The sequence below is a fragment of the Pseudopipra pipra genome, chromosome Z (assembly GCF_036250125.1).
Source record: "Pseudopipra pipra isolate bDixPip1 chromosome Z, bDixPip1.hap1, whole genome shotgun sequence".
Taxonomy (NCBI): Eukaryota; Metazoa; Chordata; class Aves; order Passeriformes; family Pipridae; genus Pseudopipra; species Pseudopipra pipra.
In genome coordinates, this window is record NC_087581.1 from 17,539,463 (window position 1) to 17,566,779 (window position 27,317).

The following is a 27,317-nucleotide window of genomic DNA, read 5'->3' on the forward strand; positions in this document are numbered from 1 at the left end:
GCAAAATCGTCTCTATCATGCATCTTGGAAATGAAGGGGTTATCTCCTCATGTACTAGTGATAATAGAAAAAATGTAATATTGACTGGTCTGGAGGGCTTTTATTTTTTCTTTATCAGCTGTTAAACACTGAATAAAGTATACCAATGTGTAAAGGTAAGTACAAAAGTCAGTATGAAAAAGTAATCCTTTAGATTTAACTCTAACAGTGACAAAAAACCACAGAGAACAGTGGAAATTTATTTCTGAAGACCTTGCTCTAATAGAACTGTACCAAAAATCCAGTCGTGATAAATCCAACAATATCCAATTCTGTAGATAAAGTCTGTGAATGCAGTGCCTGAATGTCGACTTTATATCAGCACATAATTTAAATTCAGCCTTCATCGTCACTGCTGCTCCATGCATCTTCATATGCTGGATTTAAATGTTGTTGAGGCAGAGACTAAAGAAAATATAAATTATCAGTGTTTTTCTTAACTAAAAATACTAAAATCTTTAAAATTACTCTATGTAGACAAACTATTCTGTCTCTCATGAGTACTGGATTATTTTTAACTACCTCTTTGGTCATTCTGCTGATTAGAGACATGATAAATTATGAAAAGAAATAGTCCTCTATTTAATTGCAATTTCAACAAAAAATATCTGGAGGACTGACTGGAATTATTACAAATGTTTGGCATAAAACATAAAGATATTACTATGTTTATTGTGTGCCATTATTTTAATTTAGGTCTTCATTTCCTCGGCCCAGCATAACTGAGCTAATGTTATGGTTTCAGGAAGCAGTTCTGGCCTTTATCCACATCCAAGATCTATTTCTCACATCAGCCCCACTAGGGTCCAAATAAACAGTTCATGCAGCTATGCAGTGCACTGAATCACAATGACTTAGGGTATTTTTTTTTTATTTACTTCTATTCTGGGTTCAGATTCTGGTTATGCAAGCACTCAAGTGGCTGTTTTAACACATGAGAGCAAGCAGGATCAGTTGACAGCAGAACTACTTCTTACAGAGGCAGTGCTCATCTACAACATTTGCAAACAGCAGTTGTAGCTTAACAGATTTCAAAACAATGGCACATATTACATACTGCCACCATGTCAAATTTAAATGAGCAGTTCTAATCAGAGCTAGGTAAATAATCTTGTTGCTGTGGGTTTGTTTTTATTTTTCAGACTAAGAAAAATACAGTTTACTTACATATAAATTCTCACTTAGAGCAAAAATGGTAATTTCAGGTCAAGGGAACACGTTTTGGGTTCAGGCACCTAACCTTTGAAACTACCTTTTTTTTTCTTTGCTTAGGCGTAGGGTAGTTTTGAAATAAGTTGTCTTATAAAGCAAAGCAAATGTTACAACAAATTTATGCTTCTTATAATTTTCCCATCCAAAATGGAACAATGCAGAAATTTTAAAAGCGACATTTTTGTATGGTATGGGGCAAAACATTAATATATCCTCATTTTTCAACATTCGTAGAGTTTCCTAGACTCTGATTCTGTGAATGGTTTCAGTTCCTTAAAATCTAGAATTTTTTCTGCTCAGACTGCTCACTGAAATTTTTATTGCCCAGCTTTAATACTGAGAGAGAGAAAGTACTCTCTTGGAAAACAGTGTTATACATGATCTTCCTGCAACAGACCTGGATATCTTGCCTCAGAGATGAAGATAACCTCACTCAGAATGTACTTTATTATATTTCTTCATCGAAAATATTTAGGTATGAAGTGTGACATTCCTAATATGCTTAATGCACAATATATTCTTAAACAATTTAAAATACAATTGTTGGCACCTTTACAATTCCAAAATAGCACAAACTACAGAAAATAGTTTGGAAATAAAGGAAGCTAAAGCAGAAGTTGAAAGACCCGTAGCCAAATTAACTACTTTTAACTAAGTAGGAAGCTAGAAGTCTGCAAAAGACTTTACTAGACTATGAAAGAAAATGTTCTCTCAAAACTGTATAATAATTAAAAGATTGCACAGAAACAATAGGTGATTCTGCTTTTAATTAGGAATTGTTACAAATTTTGATGGTGAATCACATACCTCATATTTAAATTCCACATAACAAGCCATAAAAACTATAGTTCAAATTCCAAAATTCATTACCTTTTCAGAAATATCATCAAGAACTGGCTCTCGTGGAGCTGGTATCCATGCAAGGATATTGGAGTCTTTGCTACCACTATAAAGTTCCTTTAAAAAAACAAGCAAAAATTACTTTTATACAAATTTACAGAATAGTGATATAAGTACAACACTGGGGAGAAAAAAGATATAGAAAATTTATTTAAAAATAAATTCAAGTAGTCAATTTTTAATTTATACTATAGTTTTGATAAACAGTATTTTAAATAATATGCCAAAACAAAATAAATACATTTTTCTTTTCTTTCCCAGACTGCTCACCAAAGTAGCACAATCCACAGTTAAATGAGCTTTATTGCTTTTAAATACATTTTTCTCCTTCCTTCTCTCACATCTCCTGAAAATACACCTATTTTAACAGTTAGTAAACTTAAAAGATTATTTATGGAGAAATAAAAAAAAACAGGCAAAAAAGGAAAATTTTATAATTAAAAAACAGGAACAAACTCAAAAGAATCTAGCAATACACATTAGAAAAGTCCTTATGTACAGAACAAAGAAGTAATAAATAAATGTAGTTTCAGTATGCCTAGGAAAGGAAAAAAACAAATAAAGTAGAATTTGAAGCCTGTATCCTGTTGGAAAGGCACAGATAAGAAAGACCAATTTATTATTTTTAATATAAATAACTCTATTTATTATAGTGATGACTAAAGCCTGAGATTCCATTGTACAAGGCACCCTACAAACACATGGAAGCAAACAGTCTCTACACCAAACAGGTGAAAGTCAAATCTTAGTTTTCTTAGTTCTGTATTAAGGAAATACAGACTATCACTTTAACCTGAGGAAATTTTGCTAATAAGAGATACTGCACCATCTTTGCCATAAATTTTGCTCTAATAACACTTGTATTTTCCAAAGTGCTACTTAAATGAACAGACATAAAGATATTTTCGTATGCCTTCAATCTTGAACCATCCTCTCGCATAGTATAGGCAATGTCTGAAAACATTTGAGTACTACCGTGCATCTAAACTGTCTGAGTGAAGCACATAAAGTATTTTCTTTGGTATTTAGGCTAACAGTATGAAACTCTTGGTTCAAGTTGCTGGCTTTTACACTTAAACTAGCAACTCTCTGCATGTGGGCTCATTATTAATACATTGATTCAATATAAGTTCAAAATATTATAAGAGGTCTATCTTTGCAGAAGTCTCCTACATTATGTATAGTTAATTCTAAAACTGCATGAATTATGATGACATTTGGTGCAAAAACTTAATGCTCAATTCCTATAAATACTCATTTATGCGGGTAATCTCACTCAATAGAACTGACATACCCTCTTTTCTAAAACTGATCCTATGCATAAAGTTCTTTATCATAAAACACATGCAAGATTAGAGTTTACAGTTTTAAGACAAAGAACCATGCTCCTTAACTTGCTTAAAAGAAAATATGTTACACCAAGGTATAGGTCAAATTCTACTATAGGACAAAAATTCTACCAGCAGTACACTAGTCGGGCCTTCTGTCTTTGACAGAATAAAGAATATCACTAGAACTCTTAAAGATCTTTCCATGCCAAAATATATCCTTGTGAGCAATGTCATAGTGACATCAGCATACTTCTATTTAATCCTTTTTACCCCTTGGCTCATTTTCTGATCCTGTTATGGCAAGATATTCCGTTAATATCCACTGCATTGAGCAATACTTACAATTAAATATTACAACCTGAAATGGTGACTCACACCTCAAGTCAATCAAAAGAAAAGCTAGTCACTTCCCTGTAGGATTATGGTACAATACAGGAGAGTCACATATATTGCACTACAAACATGCTCCATGCATGTTTACAGTATATTATATAGAAAGACTGTAAATAAAACCTAATTTAACTTTCAGTTAACTTTACTTAACAGCTTACTACTGGATTTACCGAATACCTTTGCAGATGTCACTAGTGCTTCTTAAACAATATGAGAAGCTATAATTTAAAGCAAAATTACTTCCTGTTGCATACCTAATATTTTACGACATGTTATTCCTGCATGATCCTTTACTCGATTTCTTTTTCTGCAAGGGAAATGTAGGTCTTGTTTGTTTACTTAAATTATTCTAAGCACATAATACGGCACAATAGTATCTAGCATATTACATTCAACAGCAAACATCATCTAAAATATTGCACAATGAAGATTGTCTTTCACACCACCCTTGAAATTACTGTCCTCCTATTAAATTAATGCCTCTTATTAGAGGGCCAAATTCTGCAGTTCTTATTACTCAAGCAGACTAACATCTTATTAACTTCACAGAGATATTTATGTAAGAATAGTTTAGGCAAACAATATTAACTGGATTTTATGGTTCTGTTCCCAAGATCAGAAAAGGCTAAACTCACAGCATTCTGTGGAGAGAGCTCCATACCATATCTCAAACATAAAAAGTATTACATAAACATGCTAATTAATTTGGATAAGAACAGATAAAGACTAGTATCATTAGACTGCAAATAGCTAGCTGCTTGGGTATCAGTGATCACATTTGATTATATGGTTCTGAGCAAACAGAAGACACTTCTCACCTCAAATACATAATTGGTGCAAAGTTTAAGTTCTTCTTAGAGCTTATTCTGGTTATGAGGTGAAACAAAGATAGCAATTAAAATACAGTTTATGAACAGAAAAAAACATGAGGGACTGACAGCAACCAACATCAATAAGAAATTTTCAACACAGTAAAAAATGTAAGGAAAATCTAAGCACCAGATTTGATGATGGGTAGGACAAAAATCAGTCAGACAGCAGAAAAAGTTTAGAAGACTGTTAAAACAAAGAACACTCTGAACAGTGACAGAGACTCAATACTAGATGGAAATGGTCAAAACTATGCATAAAAAATGTAGAATTTCCTTCATATGAAGATAGTGCACTTATGTCAAACATGCTAATAAGTAACAAAAACGTTAGAAAACCATCTGCTACACTTTTCAGCAGCAAATGCATATCTTACACCAGAGACTTAGAAGAATCATCAATGAAAATTTATGGCTTGCTTACGTTAATTATGTTTTGACATGTATTTACAAATTACAAAGGTGAAAGTGACCTAATATGCCAGTCGGGAAAAAACAAAACAAACAAACAAAAAAAAGTAGAATGATACAGATACAAATGAATTGACATTTCTTTAGTCCTAAACAAGACAACGGAAAAGGTGATTAAATGATGCAGTTACTGTAGAGTTAAAATACAGGAATATAAACACCAGCCAATACAGTTTATAACAAAGCAGGTTTTGTAAAGCAAAACTAGTAACAAATTAGAAATGTACAGCTGTGAATAACTTCGCAGCATGCTGATTTAATATTGCTTGAGAGAGTAAAATAAAAAAAAGTGCCTAAAATATAGGTACCTCAGAAAAATAATTTAACCTGCAAAATCATAATTTCTGTTGGAATTATATGAAGACAGATGAATGTACTTAATCGTCTCAAGACAGAATGAGCTATTTGGAAGTACATGTGTGAACACAGTCAAAATAACAGTACCACTATCTTTGGTGTTGATACACTGACCTAGACCAATGTTACTCCATCAGAGTAACTATTTAATACAACTGAAAGCAGAGCATTTACAGAAAAATAAAATCCAGTCACACTTCTAGAATGCAGAACTGAACTCTGGAAAAGGGTGATTCTGAAAGAAAATTAGGAATCACAACAGATAAATAAATGAAGTTGTTGACATCCATAAACCTACAGATATAGTGACAGATGAATTTTTTGTGTGCATACACACACAAACACGAGTGATCCTTTACTATGGATCTTAGAAGCCAAGGTAGAGACACCACATGTAAAACAAGTAAAAAATGTTTCACAGTGAGATTTAATTAGCCTTAGCTCTTCAGTTTATCAAAAAGAATACCAAAGATGACTTTATATAAACGTACTAGAACTTCTGTTGGGAACCTATTCTTGGAAACACAAAGGGCTTTTCAAGAACAGTCTGGAAAAAAATCTACTTTAGCTACAATGTGAATATTCCAGCTTTCAGTGGATGTAGAATTGCACTGCCTATTCATACCAGAACTGCCTTCCAGGCCTAATAAGGTTTATAGCTTGCAATCTGTTGCGTATTCATAACTTTCAGTGAAGTCTGTCTCAGTGATACAGCAACGTTCAGTCAAAGTTATTTCACTCAAAGCAGAAGCTACCAGATTCACTTCTATGGTGCATTGTATGAGAGGTCACGAAAAGGTATCTGCATGCCCTTTCTCCCTCAGATATTTCTGCCTGATATTCAAAAACAAAAGGCAAGGAAGGAGGAGGTAGAACATGAAGTACAATCCTTAACATGTGAGGGCAACTATGTAATGGCCTGAAAATCCATACTAACATCCACTCTGCTCTTGCCACAACACACACCATATGAACAATCTGTTCTAAATGTCTGTTCTAATGTCACAAGAAAATTAAGCTTTTTTATCCTTAAGTCTTTTGCTGCAAGAGAAAAATATACCATAGGTGGAAAAAAAAAGAAAAAGAAAGGAGGCTGCCAAGCACTATGAGTTCCTGTAATGCAAAGGTATTTCTCAAGTGAAATGTTCTCAGATTAATTTAAGAATATCATCGTGTTCTCAACACTTTATCCAAAGTATAAAGACAAATACCTCCTCTTCAGTCTTACAGAAAACAGGCAAAAGCCTTTATGCATATTTATTAGTGAATATGTATGCCAAAAAATTACTAGAAGTATATTGAGAAGTTACATATGTGAGACAAACTGAACAGTGGAAGGAAGCTAAACCAGAAAAGGCCATCCCAAGAATTTCACCAAACTTTTCTTGCATGACATGCAACCACAGAACTCTCTCTTATGTCATGATCTTTGATTAAAACACATGCTTGAAAAGTTAATGCTTTTATAGTGCAAATTGTACAGCAGTCTGCATAAATATTGCAGTTTGTCTGCAATACTGGTCTTATTTTACTTACCTGAAAATGAGGTTGAAATACACAGCAGTTGACAGAACTATAATGCCCTCTAAGCACAGTTATCAATTCTCCTGTGAAAATTGTATAAACAGCAATGGTACTTCCATATGGTACAAAGGCAAACTCTGGATTACAGCCACAAGAGATGGCAAATTTGAGTCCTTTCCAACTTTCATTACAGACTTTCCCATAGTTCACCTGTAAAATGAAGGATTACACAGTTAGCTATAAAGTAAAACCACAGGAAATTATATTAAAACGTCAATTTTATTTCATCTTTAATACTCAATAAAATTAATTTTGAGTTATGTTTGTATAACTCCCGATATTTCACATTACAGATGTCTATCAAGAGAATCATTTTCGTGTTCATTCAAGATCACTCTTCTTAATATCAACTTTAAGAAAAGGAAAGTTATGTCTAAAAATCAGCAGTTCCACACTAAGGAACAGAATTTGCACAGGCTGTTCCATGCCAGATCTACATCGAACACCTAAACTCTCACTGAAATTAGACATGGTTGAGGAACTACCACCTATCATGGTTTAGGAATGGTATTCTCCAATTTAGCAGTCCTGCTCAAACCATGCCACAGCTCACTCCCCCTCACCTGCCTCTAATTGAAAGCACAAAGGGCAGAGATCACGGGTTGAGATAAGAACAATTTACTGGAAACAGCAATAAGAAAACAAACTGTAACAGCAACAATATTAATAACACAAGGTATAGGACAAGGAAACAATTTACACATAAAATAAAACAATACTGGACCGTTTCACCCACCAGTCTCTCCCCCAGAAGGAACACCCTTCTCAGACAAGAGAGAGTAAGCCCCCTTCCCCTGCCTCTGTCAGTTATGTGGGGTGGTATTGAATAACATTGGGGTGTTGGCCACGCCTCCTCCTGATGATCTGTACTGAAGCCAGGACTTTATCCACCCCTTATTCTATACCACCTATGATTCTATATATGCCCAGATGCTATACCTTCCCACTATGTACATATACATTTTTATATAAATACACACAACCACAGGTATCATTTCTGTAGTCAATGGCCATCCTTCCAAGCTGTCTGTTGAGTTCATTTAGACCACGACTATGAGTTCCATCCATCCTAGAGGTCTTCCAGGGCAGGAAGGCTGGTGTGCTGTCAACTGGTGGCAAGCTGCATCAGAAGCTCACGACTGGGGTATCTGGAGTAACCCATATTCATTGTCCATGGCATTTATGGCATACAGTGGCAGTATAATTCAGCAAAAAATTCCAGCTTGGTTTTTTTAGAACAAGTAAACCTATGACACAAGTAAAAATATAACTGAAGTTCCTTGAAAACTTACTAATGTGTTTTCTCCAGTGGAGCTGTTCCAGAGTCTCATCCGATCATCTGTACCAATGGTTAACAGATGAAGTCCATCACTGGTATAGCATAAACCATTAACTCTCCCATTGTGAGCAGTATTTGCTGTCAGGAAAAAGAGCTGGTTCAGGTTTCTAGAGAAGAATTACTGCTTTGTATACATTTTTAGTTCAACGCAGAGCACTGGAAGTGCTGTTTAAATGGTAATATTCAGTAAATTAATAATTTAACTTCTGGTTTATAAAAACATCTGGCTGGCCAACAGCCACCAGTAGTGTTCCTCAGGGTGCAATTCAAAGGCCAGTTCTGTTCAATCTGTCATCGAGTGGTTGATGCTCTCAACCTGTCACTGTTTAAGAAGCATTTGGACAATGCCCTTAACAACATGCTGTAGCTTTTGGTCAGCCCTAAAGTGGTCAGGCAGCTGATGATCATCGTAGGTCCTTTCCAACTGAATATCCTATTCTATATTGTTCGTGGAGTACTAGAAATTAATTTCATTGAGTTTACCCTGCAGTACTGCACATTAAGTATGCTAAAATCCAACTCTGTGCTACCACAGCAAATCTAAATATGGCATCATGAACTAACTCACTGAAAAACAGACAAAGTATCTCTACATTGTACTACACTACCTAATTTAGACATACCTCTTAGGTGAAAGTGTTATCAGCTTTAAATTTTTTTTTTTAAAATCCTATTAGCTTCATTTGGTTTAGTTTATATATATTTTAATAAATCAGACATCCTAGTCTATGTGATTAATATTAGATTGCCAAAAAATCATCTTGAACCTGTCAGACAGAAATAAAGTTGAAAAGAAAGATGCTGTGTTTGAAAAGTCAACATATTATTCAAAGGAATGTATAAAATGGCACTGTTTATCTTTGGAGTTACAAAGAATTTTGGTTTTTGTTAAGCAAAATTTGTCCTTTTTTGCCAAAGTCTTAGCTTTCTTTAGACCATTTTCATCTCAGTAATTTCTTGAATTTCAATGAAATTTAAAATAGTCAAAACCAAACATCTATATTACCATGTTACAAATGACATAATAGAGAGAGTGGCTATTAAAACAGATACTCACTGCTATTTCATATCCTCTAACCACACATTTTGGAAAATTAGTTTGACTTTACAGACATTTTCATGAATTTTTCTACATGCAATTTAAATTGCACACAACAAGTCAGACTGAGCGGTAGGTTTAATCACTGATTTATGCTATACAAATCCCTTTGTCCAGAGGTATAATACAGAGTTTCTCCATTGTGTTCAATTCCAAATACTATGTATTTCTATCTCAGAATAGCAACTGTTCAAGTACTTTTTTGGACTGTCAAAATGAAATTTATTTTGTCCAGAACTGGCCACAATTCATGAGGTTTGGGGTTTTTTTTCAGTTTCAGAAATGTGACTTAAATATACATAAAAATGTTAATGCTGTAGTCAATTACAGCTAATACAAGGCATCATTATGCATTTGATTGTACTAAGATTTAATTCAACCTCCTGTAAAATGAAATATAATCATAACTTTACACTCTGTTGTAGGCTTTGGGTATAAAAGGAATAGAACTGATTTTATGACACCACATATGAGAACATATTCTAAAGGCTTATATAGGAAGCAAGACTAATTTAAACAGGAAAAGGAATGCACTTTTTTGGGTTTGTTTGTCTTGTCTTTGTTTTCAAAAGAAGATAACTACCGTAACAGCTTATGAAGTATGAAGTGATTGTTGTTTATATAAAACCTAATCTACAGCATGAATGAATTCTTTCACCGACAATACAGATAACAAAATTTCCCATTTTAGGGGGGAAACCATTTAGAACAGATATATCACTATTGTCAAGGAGATCCCTCCAAAAAAGATCCCTACCACAAACACTGTCTCTATAACAGAAATAACTGAAGGGTCTGTGTTATGTAGTACCACTACTCACTTCGCTAGTCTTAGTATTCAGTATATTTATGAAATATAAGAATGATTCTAGTTACATATGCATTGCCACTAGTTATATTCTGTATTACCTGCCTCAGAAGATGCCTTGGACTTTTCCCCATTGTGCTGATCAAGTGTACTCAGACACCCAGAAGCTCTCCTCACATCCCACAGTTTTACTCTACCATCAGCACTAAGAAAAACAGATTTGCAAACATAACGTTAATTAAGTGCATCCTTCTTCAGTAACTGTCTTCCATCAACCCACCTGGCCCAGCAACTATTCTGAACCACTCATCATATGTGGGCATATTCAAGTCAACAGAATTTCATTAAAATTTTTTAAGACAGATTTCAGACATTCATTTACATGCATGAATAAGTATAGCTGTTACACTATCAGCACCTAAGACTGAATCTTCATCTGTAATACATTTGCCTCTTTGTCTACAACATATCACCTTTGCACACATACACAGACGAGGAATAAACTTGCTAATTCTTCTGTTGATTAAACTGACTCCAGCATTATTTGTAATGGTTGTCTGACAGCTCGGGGCTCCTGCTATCATAGATCTATCATGTGACTGGTACAGAAGCTGTCTACAAGCAAACAATTTTTCATCTGCTAAAACAAAACAACCAACCAATCAAAAACCCCAAAGCCACCACGCTATCACACTCTGTTAAAACATTTTCCAACTTTGTTGAGCCCTGCAGAAGCCTGGCTTTAGAAACAAAAGGTTTGCAACAACAGTATCAACTTATCCAAATTTCACTCTAAACTTATAAAACAGCCATTTCTCTCTGCAATTCAAAAGAAAAAAACATGGCAACTAAAAAAATTAGAAATGTCACATTATAATCAAAAGATAACATATACAAAAGCTATAGGAAGGTCAGAGGATTTTTCACATTAAAAATAAAATTTTTAATGGACAGAAAATAAAAAAGGAAAATAAAAAAGGTCCAGGAGTATCAACATACAATCCATATTCAATGAATTACTGCAGCTTGGAAAGTTACTACCCATCAGCTAAGCTACCTGACTTATGCTCTTTGACATGATTGAGTATGATTAACCAGGATTTTAATTTAAGCTAAACATGTTTTACTTTGTTATAAAACAGATTAGCAACACACACACTACTAAATAGTAAGAAGTAAGTATCTCAATAATGTTCTATCATTTTCCTGTACCTGTAAATACAATTAGTGTTTCAAAATTCTGTACAAACTTCCTATAAAATAAGCATCACTTGTACAGCTCTTCAGGTTTTGTTTTTCTATGGAAGAGCTACATAGGTAAAAGTCAGTGATGAAGATTAACTCCAAAAGTGCATTAGAATTCTAAAAAATGTTCATAAACATATAAAATTTTACTGACAAACATTTCAGTGCTTTCAAGAGTTCAGCAACATCCCTACCTTCCTGTTGCCAAAACATATTCGTGACGTGGGGACCAAGACACTGCCAATACTTCTTGCCTGTGACCTAAAAATTATATGAAAAAGGTTTTACATATCATTTTATGTAAATAAGTAAAAGCAAAAGCAAATATTTAGTTCTACAGGACACATCAAGTCAGAAAAATAATCTGAAGTAACATAAATTTGAATTTTGTGAAACTATATAATTTTGTGATAGAAATTACTTCTCTTTGCTCTTCTTGCTTGAAGAAGAATGCAGTGAGCTGAAAGTGATGGAGTGTTACACGTGTATAACTTTTGATAATAAAGATGGTTTTACAGTTACAGCCACTGAGCTTACTTCTATTAACTTTTGTACAGCACTGGTGTTATCACACACAGAAGGAACTTTACATTTCTTTTTCTTCAAATCCTTTAAAAATGTTCAATAAAAGCTATATTTACCCTATGTACTTACATTTAAAACTTTACTCATCCTCAAATACTCTTCTCTTGAATTTATGGTCTGAAGTATTAAGATACCCATGAAGCCAGGGAAGGGTCTGGAGCACAGGTCTTATGAGGAGCAGCTGAGGGAGCTGGGGATGTTTATCCTGGAGAAAAGTAGGCTATGGGGATATATTATTGCTCCCTACAACTGCCTGAAAGGAGGTTGTAGTCAGGTGGGGGTCAGTCTCCCAAGTAACATGCAACAGGACAAGAGAAAGTGGCCCTATGTTGCACTACTGGAGGTTTAGATTTGATAATAAAATTACAGCAGGAGCAGGTTTCCCAAGGCAGTGGTTGAGTCATTAACCCAGGGATATGTAAAAGATGTGTAGATGTGGTACCTACAGAAATAATCTAGGGAGGGACTTGGCAGTGCTGAGTTAACGGCTGGACTCAGCGATCTGGAAGGTCCTTTCCCATATATATATATACACATATATATATATTCACATACACTTCGAAATTTGGAAAGTTTTAAAAATGTTAAATAAATACAGACAACAGGAGGCGTAAATTGTCCTAAATGGAGAGACTGCAATCAGGCTTCATGTAGTAATAGAAACACATTGTTGAAAAATAAACTAAATCATACAAATACATTTCTGCTAGTGCAGTTCAGAGCTATGTGAACCACCTTGCCCCTCCTACATCTTCTAGTAGGTGGCTTTCCATTACCTAAATTAATCAAAGGGCTATGATGACCAGGATCATAGAAAAAATCTTCATGATACAGGTACTACAGGGTACACTTGGAAGGTTCAAGGCAGACACGTTTACTTGGATCCATTATTACACTACAGCCAAGCATTTTGCTGCATTTCAGCTGCTAGAGTTAGTCTACATGAAAAATTCATACTTATCTTCAAGACACTACTGACTGCTTCAAGTTCTGTAAAGAATTATTAGGTTATGCTAATAGGAGGACATATTCTCCCTCCACTTATTTGTCCAATATTGCACTTGAACTAAGTGTACCAGGCTGTGTACAATGACACAGAGCTTGTGCCTGGAAAGCACTAACTCTTGTGTTAAATTATGAAGCCCTGATGAAACCCAACTGAATGTCTAGAGAACTGTTTTTGTCATTGCACTCTCTGGTGCTCTTGGTTCTAGAAACAGAACATGAGAAGCCTACTGTGGCCAATTCAGTTCATAAGAGCTTAATGGCTTAAGCTCTACATCACATGAAACCACCTAGGCTGATTTTAGACTTGAGCTGGCCAGTGAAGAAATAAAGCTGCATTTGCACATTGCTGTGTCTGACCTAATGTTTCTCTACAGCTTCTAGATCAGCTTCTAGATCAGATCTTACCCCGCTGGTTAGAAGCGTGAAGATTTACCTCGTAATTGCCTTCACTTGAGCACATGTATACATACTCATACTCCAAAAAGTACACATTAGAGAAGAGACACCAAAGGCACATTCTTCTTAAGGGCCAAAAGTAAAGGATTATGGAACAATAAATCCCTATATTTAACTGAATTAGGAATACATAAAGGATTAGATATCATCCTTCTACAGAAAGCAGTATCTTGCCTATTCTAAAGAAACCAGAAACTTCTAAATAAATTCATTCAAATGCCTCCATAGGATATATTTTTTAAAATAGTTGTTGGGGGTTTTGTGTGTGTGTGTGTGTGTGTGTGTGTGTGTGTGTGTTTAGGTGTGGGGTTTCTTTTTTTTATGACAGGGTGGGAGTTTTGGTTGTTTTAGTTGTTCTTTTGAGTTTCTTGTAAACAGCCCCCATAAACCCTCAAATCAATGAATACACCTAAACATGTAATAAATAATAATCACTACTGATTAGATCATGAAAATGCCCAAACATCTGTAGTAACTGCTCATTGATTAATATTTGTATTCTCCAATTTATTAGCACTAGAAAACACCCAGAAGAACCTTTTGCCACTGTGTAACTTTCACAACTGGTTATAAATAAATTAGTCATGTTACTGACAAAGAATACATTGTATATAGTGTTTCTTTACAGGACTTGTTTTACTCAAAGTAGTTATTGTTTAACATTTATGTTTCAGACTAAGAAGTACCCTGCAGTATGTGAGAACTGGATCCAGACTTCAAGTCACAGAGCTGTACTTTGGGGCTTTTGGTACCAACTGTAACAAGAGAAACAAAGACAGTTAAAAAAACCCCCAGCATTTGAGAGAATAACAACAACAAAAAACTTAGCAATGGCAAATAGAAGAAAAATGCTAACTGCATAACAGTTCATTCAGTCAGAGTCAATGCATTCTATTAATAGATTTACATTTTTAGTCCAAGTAGATTTACCATGTAACAAAAAAAATTTAGAAACTGGAGGTAAACAGGGCAATATTTAGGAAACCTAAAAATATCTCCTCAAATATTTTGTTGCTAAACATAGCTTACATGCATACATGTAAGCAATATACATCTATTTACACAATTTACTATGTTTGGACCTAATAAACGTCAAATCCTAGCTTAGGTAATGAAAGGTAATCTAATTATAACTAAGAGTTTTTATCAGGTAGGAGAATTGACTCATGCATTATTTCAGAAGAACAAATATGATATTCTCATTGACATCATCCAACAAATGGATACTATTTTATTTAACCAATGAACTTACATCTTATGAAGACTTAATTCATGTAAAAATAAGATAGGGTAGGTAAAAAAACCCTACTGAATATTACTTGCTTGTTACTATAAACCCAAAATATGTAAGATGCTTCTTACAAACAAATACATACCTGCTATTAAACAATGCTGTGTAGCAACTGGAGACATGTGATGGCTATAGACTGTTCCCTCAAAGTAAAATATATCTGCAGGCTGATAATAAAAAGATTAAACTAATGACAGTGCAAGTATGTTATCAGAATGTAAATGCTCATCATTTTTCAAGTACAAATAAGCTACAAATAAGACTAATAAAAATACTACTATTTACATAGTAATAATAATTCTCCAAGTTGTAAACCAGATCATGCAAGCACCGCACAGCAAGTCTGTTTGCAAAACTAGGACAACACTAGAGCTCAGAGATGACCAAAAAGAAAGACCAAGAAAATTGGCTAATAAGAAGCATGACTGGAAAACATTACAATTATCAAAAATTAACAAAGTTAGCAAGCAAACAAGAAGGTTATAATGTAGCTTCAATTCCTAAAAAATTTACACCCTTATCATATAAAATTATTAGCTACCTTGTAAGTGTTTAAAATAATGAAATATAATATTTACTTCAATAAACTTCAACGTTTACTTTAATAATTACAATTGCTTTCAGGTAAACTGCTTTTGTTGTCTCATTCTAAAATACTATATATGAAAAATCTCTTAAAACTTGTCTGTATTTTCAAAAATATCATTTGGTGGCAGAACAGGTCATTCAATAACCTTCATGTGAACACTGTTTTTAAGGGATGCTCACAGAACTATCTGGAAAGCGAACTGTTCATAAGAAGATTAAGCAACTGCTAATGTAGCTTCACATCTCACAAAAAAAACCCCAAACGAACAAACAAAAAACCCAAAAAAGGTAAAAATTTGTTTTCTATGCTGTCCCTAGGATGACAAACCTCTAATTTTTTAAAAATTCTTTCATCATGTGTGAAACAACAGTCAAACAGTATCAGTGTAAATTCATTAATACATTCACACAGGAAACAGGACAAACTGCAGTCATGAATCCATGGTTCAACAAGAGATATGAGGCAAAGCAACATGAATTCCTACATAATCAGTTTACTTTAATAATGCCAGTTACATTGGTTAGCATTTTCTTAATGGCTTCTCTCATTCTCCAACAATTTCTAGAAATGCTGTCTATACTGCTTACAACAGCAGAATTCTGGACCTTATGATCCTGAATGCCAAAACCACCAGTCCTTCAAAACCAGTATTTAGGTGCTGGTTGCTAAAAATAACTCACCCTGCTGTACGTTCCATTACACTTAACTAACAATCCTCAAGAATGAACTTCAGACTACACCTTGGTGGGCAAGTTTACACAGCAAAATATCAACTAGCTGTATTCCTGATCACAACAAAAGCAGAGAGGACTGTCCCACGGGTTCCAAGCTCTCTTACAGTTTAGACATTCAGATCTTCAGACAGGGAGAGGCACACACCAGGGTATACATGAATGCCGGAATCATATCACCCTTCTGCTGCACCCACAGTTCTAACAATAGGCTGGTTTTCATCCTTCTGGATGCCTGCTCCTGGTTCACCTCTGGGAAAACTGCAGATGTGGAATGAATAACACATATACAAAGAAGCTTGCAAGCTGCAGAAACTCTCTTACTTGTAAAGTGTTTGTATCCCATATTTTTAAGGTTTTATCAAATGAGCTGGATGTAAACATGCCAGTGTCACGAGGATACCACTGGACTGTCTCCACACTGAATTTATGTACATCAGGATGGCTCCTAAAATCAAAGAAAATATTCCAATTGGTTAGTCTTAATAAGCATCTTGTAATTGTCTTGGTATTCAATGACAAATAGAAAACATTGTTTAAATATGGGGTTTTTTAATTTGTCCTGAAGTTTTCAAGAAGAACTAGGGTTTTTTTGGCTTGATTTTCAATTAACTAATATTAATTTCTTTGAAGAGTCCTGATTTCAAGAAACTACAGATCATTATCTTTTCAAAATATGGTATCTGTAGCATATCTCAAGTTAAGACACTCAGTTTGAAGCATAAAAGACACTAATGTCTTTTGAAATGTTTTAAATTGCAATGTTTACAGTTCTAATCTTAGACATGATAGCCTAACACTACAAATCATTTATACTTCTGGAAGCCCCCTGAGAAATGGATCCGAGAAATAGATCTACTAAAAAATACCACCACAAATACAGTTCAAAAATTTCATTATTATTAGTGAATAATTACAGCTACATAGTTATTGGCAATTCATGTATGCTGAAGTCACCAGAAAGCAGTAGACTAAGTTACTGAGAGTCATTTATACTTGCATTTAGAAGTGACAGAGGAAGAACAATAGGAAACTTTCAGCTAAACTATGGATAGTTACAGAATGCAATATAATTAATAATACATTAAACTTGGTAGGAAGAAAGGACAGCAGAGCAAATCTTGACAGTTCTAGGATACAGACTGAACTGACCAGGCTCTGAATAATATATGTAATTTCTACACCTGGTAGACCACTAATATCTGAGCTGTATTCACATGGATCCAGCTTCAGGGCCCGAAATCATGCTCCCAGACCCAGAATTACCATGTTGCTGTGGGTTAACCCTAGGCACCTACACACCACCACAGCTATTTGCTCACTCTACCCCTCTGCAGTGAGATGAAGGAAAGCATCCAAACGGTGAAGGTGAGAAAAGTTGTGGATTGAGATAAACACATTTTAATGCATAAAAGGAAACAAATCAAAACAAACTCCATCCCCCCAAAAAAACCAAAAAACCCAAAGACCCCAAAAAACCCCCAAACAAACAAGTGATGCAAGAACAATCCTTCATCGTAGGCTGACTAATGACCCTTCAAATCCTGAGCAATGGCAACCCAGGGCCCCCTCTTTTTCCCCCCCAGTTTTATTACTGCACATGACATAGTACAGTATGGAATATCAATATCTCTCTGGTCAAGTTGGGTCAGGTGTCTCAGCTGTGTTTCCTCACAGCCTACCGTCCACCCCCAGCCTCCTCACTGGAGGAGTAGAATGAAGAATGTTGAATGCCTTGACACTACCAAGCACTGTTCAGCACTAGCTGAACATCAGTATGTTATCAAGACTGGCCACAAGTCTGAAATACAGTACCATACAAACTACTATGAAGAAAATGAACTCCATCCCAGCTAAACGCAGTATAATATGAGAAAATAGTTCAGCCAGCTCCAGCTGCAGCTAGTGAGGGGCTCACAAGATTTCCTCACTTCTGCTCTTATCTTTGCATTTTTCTCTCAAGTGTCCTGGCCTCCAAAGCAGTAACTATTGCAGGGGTATCACTGTGTAAACAGAGATGTAGATTTTTGGTATTGTGAAAAGATGGCTGGGATAAAATTAGAGGAATGTAATATTCACATCCTAACAGAAGTTACAATGATACATGAATTCTAGGGTGAAATGCAGTTGCTGCGTAGTATGGAATGAGGCAAGCAGGCCCAAAACTTATTCCAGGATGATTCCCATAAATGAAATCTACAACCTTAAGCACCTGCTAAGAGGGCTGAAACAGAGAGTGGAGCAGAGTGAAGACATTGTGAACAGGGTCTGTCGAAATCCTTGAAGGGAGGGGAACTCGATGGTACTTTCTAGCTGATAAAATGCATTGCACCTGTCAACCAAGGGAGACAGATGTCCTCCTGCTGAGTCAGCAGCTGTGGCAAAATTGCTCTCCTTTGATGAATTTGGTTCATTGTAATCTAATTATAATACTAATGCACATCTACATCCCAAATTTGCCTGTCTCCAAGATACAACCACCCCTCACTGACCATGCACTCTATATTTTATTAGCTGTATCTTTAAGAGCAAAGTTAAGAGAATTTTACACCACTCAGTAACAAAGATATGTCACTGAAGCTCCATCTAAACATAAAGAAATAGTATAAGAGTAGGTCAAGAATGGGGAAAAGTAGGGGAAGACTCTGTTGTAGCTTCAGGAATCAGTGAATGGGCTGAACCTGTCTTCACCCTCAGAGGGACACCTACTGGGTAAGAACTGTACTCTATGTGCACTGAATACTTTTATTGGGTTTAGAGCTTGTCTGTGTATTGCTTTGAATATGATTTTGCAGTCAGGTACAATCATCAGCAATCCTTGAATCTTAATCTGTCATCATTTTATATTAATTGTGTTATCCCATAAACTGTTCGTGAGTCCTTCACAGGTGCTGGCAGTTGCTGGCTGTGGATAACTCGGATAAAGTGGGCACTGCCCTTGGTGTGTGACCTTGAACAAGTCAGTTGAACTGCCCTTCGATCCAGCAGCACTGTTCAGTGAAGGGTCCCCATAACAGGACACTGACAGATTGATTGGGCACAAGGGTCTCCATTTTCCTGGGACAATGACAGACTAATCAAACGCTAGGGTCAAGGAAATATCCCCTTTTCACATGGTATTTATAGACCTGATTTCAGCTCAACTAATACACCTTCCTGCTCACTTGGGTTGCTAGAAAGCACAAAAGACATCTTAAAACTGAGTTAGCCTGAAGCCAGACTTGACAATACTAAGCAAGAGCTACTGAGTAACTGTTGAGTTAGTTTCATGACTCCTGCATTGTTTATTTTTGAGGCATATTCTAGAATGGCCTGCTGTCCTGGCAGAGTGCTATAAATCACCAGATTTTGGGCATTTATTCTTCAGGGAAGTATACTGATTTTGTCTGGGGTAGAAGTAATTTTCTTCACAGTGGCTAGTAGGGGATATGTTTTGGATTTGTGTTGAACACAGTGCTGATATTATAGAGATGTTTTTGTTACTACTGAGCAGGTGTCCTAGTTAGGACAGCTGAGACCAGTTCATCACTGGATGGGTGTAACCCAAAACTGTGTATTCTATAGCCTTCCATGCCATTTCCCAGAAACTGGTATCAATGAACCATTTACATCATCTGCACATAGAGCCTGACTCCTCAGGCTATAAACTGGGTGTTAAGAGGCCTGTGAGATAGGAGGGTGCTCTTGTCCTCACACCCATTGAGGAACTCCTCGCCCTGAGGGAGATAATAAGCATTCCTGCCTGAACTGGAGGATATATAATCTTGGAGTCTTGGGACCTTTTTAACCACTCATGGGATCCAGAGGAAGACTGCAGACCACCACTCTCAACCAGACTGCAACCATCATTTTTCAACCAGACTGCAACCACCACTCCCGACTGGACTGCAATCACCACTCTTGACCGGGCTGCAACAGCACTCTCACCAACAGGTTTTTCCCCTCCTTTTCCTTTGGACTCAGGGGGGCCAAAGAACACCACTCTGTTCACGCCCCAGGGTGCTGGGTTATATATTTGGGTTTTGTGGGTTAAAACCAATTCCTTGTCTGTATAACTGTACTTATTGTATTATTTTATTAAATTGTTATTCTGACTTATAATCTCTCTTTTGAGCTGAGTTCATTTCCCCTGCTGGTTCATTTCCAGCACAGCAGGACTTACACAGAGCCAAGGCCTTTTCTGCTTTTCATACTGTCATGCTGGTGAGGGGGCTGAGAATGCATGGGAGGTTGGAAAGGGATACAGTCAGGACAGGTGACACAGACTGACCAAAGGGATATTCCAGACCATATAACATCATGCTCAGTATACAAAGCTGGTGGGAAGAAGGGGAGAATACAGTTGGAATTCTGGCATTTGTCTTCCTGAGTAACATGTGATGGGGCCTTGCTCTCCTGGAGATGGCTGAACACCTGCCTGCCCACGGGAAGTGATGACTTAATTCCTTGTTTTGCTTTGCTTGCATGTGAAGCTTTTGCTTTTCCTATTAACCTGTCTTCATCTCAAGCCATGGGTCTTCTAACTTTTACCCTTCTGATTCTCCCCCTGATCCCACTTGGTAGGCAAGTAAGCAAGAAGCTGAGAGGTACTTGGTTGCTGGCTGGAGTTGAACCATGACAGAGTCAAGCTAAATATCTTCAGTACCTGCAGAGCCAGGAAACCAAGCCTGATTCAGAGTGAACTTACTCCTGGAGAGCCATTTGTATGCACCATGCAGAAAAACCTAAACCCATGGAACTAATTATCCTGATACAATAACTGGTAAGTGTACAACACTGGACTGTATTCAACACTGTAGCTGAACAATCAATTCTTCCATAATCCACAGGGCTAAGGAATGAACTAAAAAACTCTTGAGTAGCTCTGCAGGAATTACCTTTGATCTGGCCAAGCTTAGTAGTGGCTACATGCCAGTTTCATGTGTCAGGGCTGTACATTATTTGCAGTTCATTCCACATGCAGTATTTTTACTTATTACTCAGAATATCCCAAACTTTTCTACCAAACACAAACACAGAATTAGTTCTATGTATAGTATGATCACTGCCGTTCATTCTTTCTAGGCAGCTTTTGAGTAAAGAGACTACCTTAAAGATAAGCATTATATATATATCATCTAGAAGCTGGTACTGTTTGGTTATTCTCAAATGCCAGTTTTTATCACAGGACAGCATGGATTACATGAAACCAGGTGAAGCTCTCAGTGCTGACTCCCAGAAGAGCAAGGAAAACTCTATTTTTTATGTTGTTTTTTTTTTAAATAGTGGCCCTACAGTCTAGATGAGAAACACTGGGTAAGTTCCAGCCTACCACCAGGAACTATCACTTCTGATGTTCTAAAACTACTGGACCCTCATCAAGCCCAGTTTAGAGTCTTTTCAGAAACAGCTTCAAAGGACCTCTACCAAGAGCCTATTCTTTAAGCAACTTTGAGACCAGAGTTGTGTTGCACCCTGTAAGACAGGTAAACATCTACAACACATCAGCACTATATACTTCAAAGATAGGAGCCGGATAATCAGATGAAAAGTGTTTCTTATCAGTAATGAGAAGCTCATTTATGATGTCGGAACTCTGCTTGAATAATATTCCAAATATCTGAAGGTATATATAATCTGCAGCTATTTAGTTACAGTAAGTATTTAAAACATATTAGGAAGCTATATGAATACTAGGAATAAATTAGGCAAGAAACCTACTAAGGTTATTTAAGCAATAATAATACTAAGTCTATCATTTAGAACAATGTCACACAAATCTGACTGTAAGTCAGTAGTAAGACTCATGCCTCAACTGACAGGAAATAAAAGATGCAGCTATGCAAATTAACACCTACTCAGGAAACAGACTACCAACGAACCATGCTCATAAACAGAATCTTCAAGAATGGAATATTTCTACTGATCTAACTGAAGTCAGTGTTGGCATGACTTTAGCACAGATTTTACAATGGCATCCTGGCCTCTATCAGGAACAGTGTGGCCAACAGGTCCAGGGAAGTGATTCTTCCCCTGTACTCAGCACTGGTGAGGCCACACCTTGAGAACTGTGTCCAGTTCTGGGCCCCTCAGTTCAGGAAGGATATTGAGGTGCTGGAGCAGGTCCAGAGAAGAGCAACAAGGCTGGTGAAGGGACTGGAACACAAGTCCTGTGAGGAGAGGCTGAGGGAGCTGGGGTTGTTCAGCCTGGAGAAGAGGAGGCTCAGGGGGGACCTCAGCACTCTCTACAACTACTTGAAAGGAGGTTGTAGCCAGGTGGGGGTTTGTCTCTTTTCCCAGGCAACTATCAGCAAGACAAGAGGGCATGGTCTCAAATTGTGCCAGGGGAGGACTAGGTTAGATATTAGAAAGAATTTCTTTACAGAGAGGGTGGTCAGACATTGGAATGGGCTGCCCAGGGAAGTAGTGGATTCTCCGTCCCTCTAGGTTTTTAAAAAGAGACTGGATGTGGCACTTAGTGCCATGGTCTAGTAACCTCAGCGGTAGCGGATCAAGGGTTGGACTTGATGATCTCGGAGGTCCCTTCCAACCCGGCTGATTCTATGATTCTGTGATAGCTTTTATGTTGTGTCCTCTTAGAATGAATTTCTTCGGTTTGCTGCATCTCTTTCAGAAATCGTTTCAGTTTTGAGAGTTGGGGATGCATATCACTACATGTTCTTAATTACAATTTAAAATAATTTTGTGCAAGAAGTCCCAGCCACAAACACATGCAGCTGACTTGCAGTAGATTCTGTCCCAACTCATCTGTTTTGATGCATGTTCTATTAGCCTTTTTCCTTCTTATGGTCCAAAATACCATTACGGAATTTTATTGTAACAAATCTGTTCTGCTCTTGTATATTTGGCTCATGAAGCTCTTAGACCTCAATTAATTTCTAGACTGGGAAAAAATAAGGGGAAAATATAGCTACTAATCTTTAACACAGTAGGATATATCTTACTGTCTCGAAGTTCCAACTTACTAGATAATCCTAAAATCCAAATACAGGGAAAAACCACATTTTGCTAAAAGACTTTATGGCCATAATGGAAAAATTTATACTGCCTGTAGAGAAAGTCTGACAAATCAATAAAGGTTTTGACTCTTTATAGATTACACACAGCATGGCAGTACCCTGTTCTTTAGAAAAATATGCCCCATTTTTTTAATAACACATCTGTCTTCATTTGAACATGCTCTTAAGAAGTTCTATATAAATTACTGCTGTGCCTGGTGAACAACCAGATGAACTCAAAATAGCTGCAACCAGGGAGAAAGGAAATAAAATCAACAATTGCAAATAGGTGTTAGATCTTTTTTCCAATCAGATGAACAGGGTTATGCAGATAATTTTCCTTCTGCTTAAAAGCATATTTATTCAAATATAAATATGATATATATTTGGGGGATAAAAGGAATATTTCTACAACAGTATCATAGTTTTTTCTCATAGTTACTGGCATAGAGTCACTGTGATAGTTTTCACCCTAGGCCTTCCTGGAGACCAGCTTGTAACCAGGAGGGAACTAGGGGAGTGCCCAAAGAAGTATTCCATGCTATTCCTTTACGTAAGCTGAGGTATAAATAAGGGTGACCAGAGGGACCTCACTCTCTTCTTTTCCGGTGAGGTTCAAGAACCGTAGATCCCTACGTGGTCTTGCTTAACTGAAGTTGAGGCCTACAGTGACTGCTGTTGTCTGCCGCTGCGGGAGGGGAGAGTGCTGGGCCACGGTCTGGCTGTCCTGCTTTTCTCAAGGGAAGTGGTGAGATTGTGCCAGTTCTTTATTTTGCTGGTTACCGAGTTTTTAGACTGTGCATACCTGTTTTGTTTCTGTCACTTTTCGTTTGTCCTTTTTCCCTTCTCCCTTCCCTGTTCCCTTTTAGGAAGCTATTTGGGGTTTCTGGGCTTATATGTATATAGTGTTCTCACTGTATATATCTGTTTTATACGAAAAATATATATCTTTTGCTATAGCTTTGGCTGTTTGGTTTTCTTCTTCCCTCTCTGGGAAGCAGGCTCTGTTGTTGAGTTTTGGAGACTTTGGCAAGCCAGCTCGAAACTTGCACAGTCACCAAATTTCAACATGAAACAATAACAGAACTCAGAGGTAAGGAACTGTGAGCTAGAAGAGAGTTTGGTTGGGTTTTTCCTCACCTATCTTTTTCTAGTGTTACAATGTGATTAGAGTACTAGCTCCGACTTCTTTTTGTGCGGTCTACAGCAACGTAAGACTCTCTTACTTTAGTTCCCGTATAAGTAAAATTTATGTTTTAACTTTTGAACTGCTCTAGATCTACTCAAACAATACCAGAGTCATTGTACATATATTGTAACTATTAGAGTAGACAAATCAAGAAGAAACAATTAGCTCCTGCTACTTAGTAAATCACATAAATCCCCACAAAGTTTCTTGCTTTTTTTTTTGCATTTCAAAAAACATAAGTCATCACACTAGCCTTCAAAGATTTCTGGTACTATTTTCTACATTCTTTCTATCCTAGAAATAAGAACACACATTAGTTTGCAAGTTCAATCCTAGCCACACAAGAGCTATACTATGAACTTTTAATATAATTTTGGAATACTTACTTTCCCACAGAGAAAAGTGCTTTACAGGTGTAACTTGGTTTTCTGGTCAAGTTTTCAAGGTCATAAAGTACAATAACACCATCTGATTCACCAGATAACATGCTGAAAAGTGTTAATAAAGCACAAAGTTACAAAATTCATGATCTCAATATGCTCAGTATAACTGAGTGTTCAACAAGAAAATAAATCCATAGTACCAAAACACAATGAAGTACTCATATACGTTTTTACCAACTAAAGTATATACTTACTATCTTCCCTCAACAGGCTCAATATCAAGTGTGTTGATTCCACTCTCATGTATTCTTTCCACATCTCTATCTTTATTTAATTCCAGACTTAGAACCCTAAAAACAACAAAAACAAAAATAAAAAAAAAAAAAAAAAAAAAAGAAAGAGATATGAACAACAAGAACAGAATTATTGAATGTTACTATGCAGCTCTGAACAGCTAAAACTGTAGTTTTGCCCTTTTCAATTTATTTAACTCATCCTTGTAACATTTTTGCAAAACTACATGACATAGGGATGGAAATAAGTCTTGTGAAGTTGGCAGAAAAAAAAAAATACTTTGATGTTTGGAAGGTAAGAGAGAAATAAATACGTAAAATAGCAAAATTGCATTTGGGGTCAACATAGGAAACAAAACCAGATGCAATTTGAAAACTTTGGGCAACAGAAGCATTCAGATGCCTTCTATTTACAACAAATATTAGTTACTTTGAAGTTTCATTATGTAACATTCTTTCAAGCTTCATCCTACTTGGAACTACAGACACCTAGCAGACAAACTCATCTGGTTTATCAAGTTAATCAAGTTTTCCTTTAATGAACCAAAGTTTGTGTGTTACATTTTCTGGAACAAAATAAATAAAAACTAGGCTACCCACATGATGAAGCTTCCAAGATAAACTCTTCTGAACTGCAATTAGTAACTTGTATTTTTAAATATGCTAATATGTTACATGGTCAAAATAAGAGAGATTCTGCTTCCTTAAACCATACTACCTGACATAAAATGTAGCCTTACAAGATGATCAGAGCTTTGTACAGCACCATTTTGTCAAAAGCTCGAACAAGAACAAAGTAATTAAGTAGGTAACTGAAAAGCTGTGAGGCAGAGTGACCCTACTTAAGATCAACTGGCAAAAATCCTGATGTGAGAACCTCAGGCTGTTACAGGCAGGTCCCCAAAGCAGCAAGTTATTTAAGGTCTTTTAACAGACGTGAAATATAATTATGGAAGAATTCACTTAGAATAAGAATTTTGACATATACAAGATATCTAGTTTAAAACCTTTGAGCTCCACATTGAATTTTAGTGAAGCAAGAAATGCCCCTGCGGAACTGTTTTAAAACATATGACTTTAAAATGCAGCTATAAATAAAATCCACTGAAGACTATAGCTGTTTTTTATGTCAGACATTCTTAACACTGAATGCTACATGAGCACTGGGGGCACAGAAAGGATGTAACCATATTGTCACAATGCTCGCTGAAAGGAGTTTCCCGAATCACGAAAATTCATTTCAATTTAAAACATTCTTTTTACAATGATACAGCCCCCAAAACCACAAATCACAAGCACAAATCCTTACAATGGAGTCCCGTGAGCGACTGAACTGACGCAGGCTTTACTGGATTTGCCTTGAAACACAGCTGCAAAACTGATTCTCATTCTGACGTTGAAGAAATATTATCACCTTATAACCATGAAATTAATAAGCCTGTCTACGCAGCCACCACTTCCCACAGAAGCTGCTGGGAACCCAATAAAAGCCGTGCATCTGATTCTCCTGCAATCAACCAGCAGGCCGGGTTTGGGAAGAGGGCAGACGACCCGATGCGGGCGCAGAGCACTACATACACCTCGTCTCTCCACAGCCGCGAGCGGACCGAGCCCCCGGTGGAACTGCCCAGGAGGCGACACCGCGGTGCGGGGATGAGACACTGGGCACCGCAGTGCTCTCATGCCATGGCTCAGACCCACACACGACACCGCAAACCCACGGACGCTCCGAAACGCGGCCGGCGGGGCGCGGGGAGCCGCTGTCGGAGCCGCCGCCAAGGCGGCTCGCGGCTCCTCCACCCCGGCTCCCCGCGCAACCCCCACTCGGGCCGGTCAAGGCTCCCCGGCACAAGGCTCCCCGGCAGGGCGGAGCCAGTCGCTGCCGCTCCGGTGCCCCCCGCCTAGCGCCTCCCGCCCCGCCCCGCCGCGGTACCTGCGGGTGCGCTCGGCCCGGCGCAGCCGCGCGGGATCGTCCAACCCAAGCTGGCGAGCGGACAGCAGCCCCAACATGGCGGGAGCACCGCCCCACGCCCCGCCGCGCAGCCGTCTTGGGCCGGCCTGCGCCAATGGCGAGCGGCGTTGCTGGAGCGCCTGCTGCCCATAGGCGGGAGCGGGGTAGGGCCGGGGGTGGAAGCGCTCGACAGGGA

The 27,317-nt window shown here is 37.2% G+C and overlaps 1 protein-coding gene across 4 annotated transcripts; it reads right to left on the minus strand.

Moving 5' to 3' along the window:
* Positions 1–80: 80 nt before the first annotated feature.
* On the minus strand, positions 81–27,294 carry ERCC8 (ERCC excision repair 8, CSA ubiquitin ligase complex subunit). 4 transcript variants are annotated; one of them, XM_064643184.1, is made up of 12 exons: positions 27,104–27,294; positions 25,132–25,227; positions 24,881–24,982; positions 16,632–16,755; positions 15,073–15,154; positions 14,383–14,451; positions 11,842–11,908; positions 10,504–10,607; positions 8,449–8,573; positions 7,109–7,306; positions 2,122–2,208; positions 81–444 (listed from the first exon to the last, which is right to left on the minus strand). In XM_064643184.1, exons 1-12 carry the CDS (start codon positions 27,178–27,180, stop codon positions 376–378), a joined length of 1,200 nt encoding a protein of 399 aa, XP_064499254.1. In that variant the 5' UTR covers positions 27,181–27,294; the 3' UTR covers positions 81–375. The 4 variants fall into 4 exon arrangements, with proteins under 4 accessions (XP_064499254.1, XP_064499256.1, XP_064499253.1 ...); XM_064643186.1 differs by lacking the exon at positions 27,104–27,294 and adding an exon at positions 26,749–26,997; XM_064643183.1 differs by lacking the exon at positions 27,104–27,294 and adding an exon at positions 26,480–26,732.
* Between the last annotated feature and the right edge of the window lie 23 nt (positions 27,295–27,317).

Bases quoted from the DNA above. Each gene is read 5' to 3' on its own strand.
- ERCC8 (XM_064643183.1), bottom strand. From the start codon at position 26,559: ATGAGAATCAGTTTTGCAGCTGTGTTTCAAGGCAAATCCAGTAAAGCC. The intron at 11,909-14,382 runs GTACTTCTTAGT...TATAATTTTTAG, and splicing joins CAGTTCTCACATACTGCAGG to GTCACAGGCAAGAAGTATTG. The intron at 2,209-7,108 runs GTAAGTAAAATA...GTTTTTTTAAAG, and splicing joins TATTTCAACCTCATTTTCAG to GAACTTTATAGTGGTAGCAA.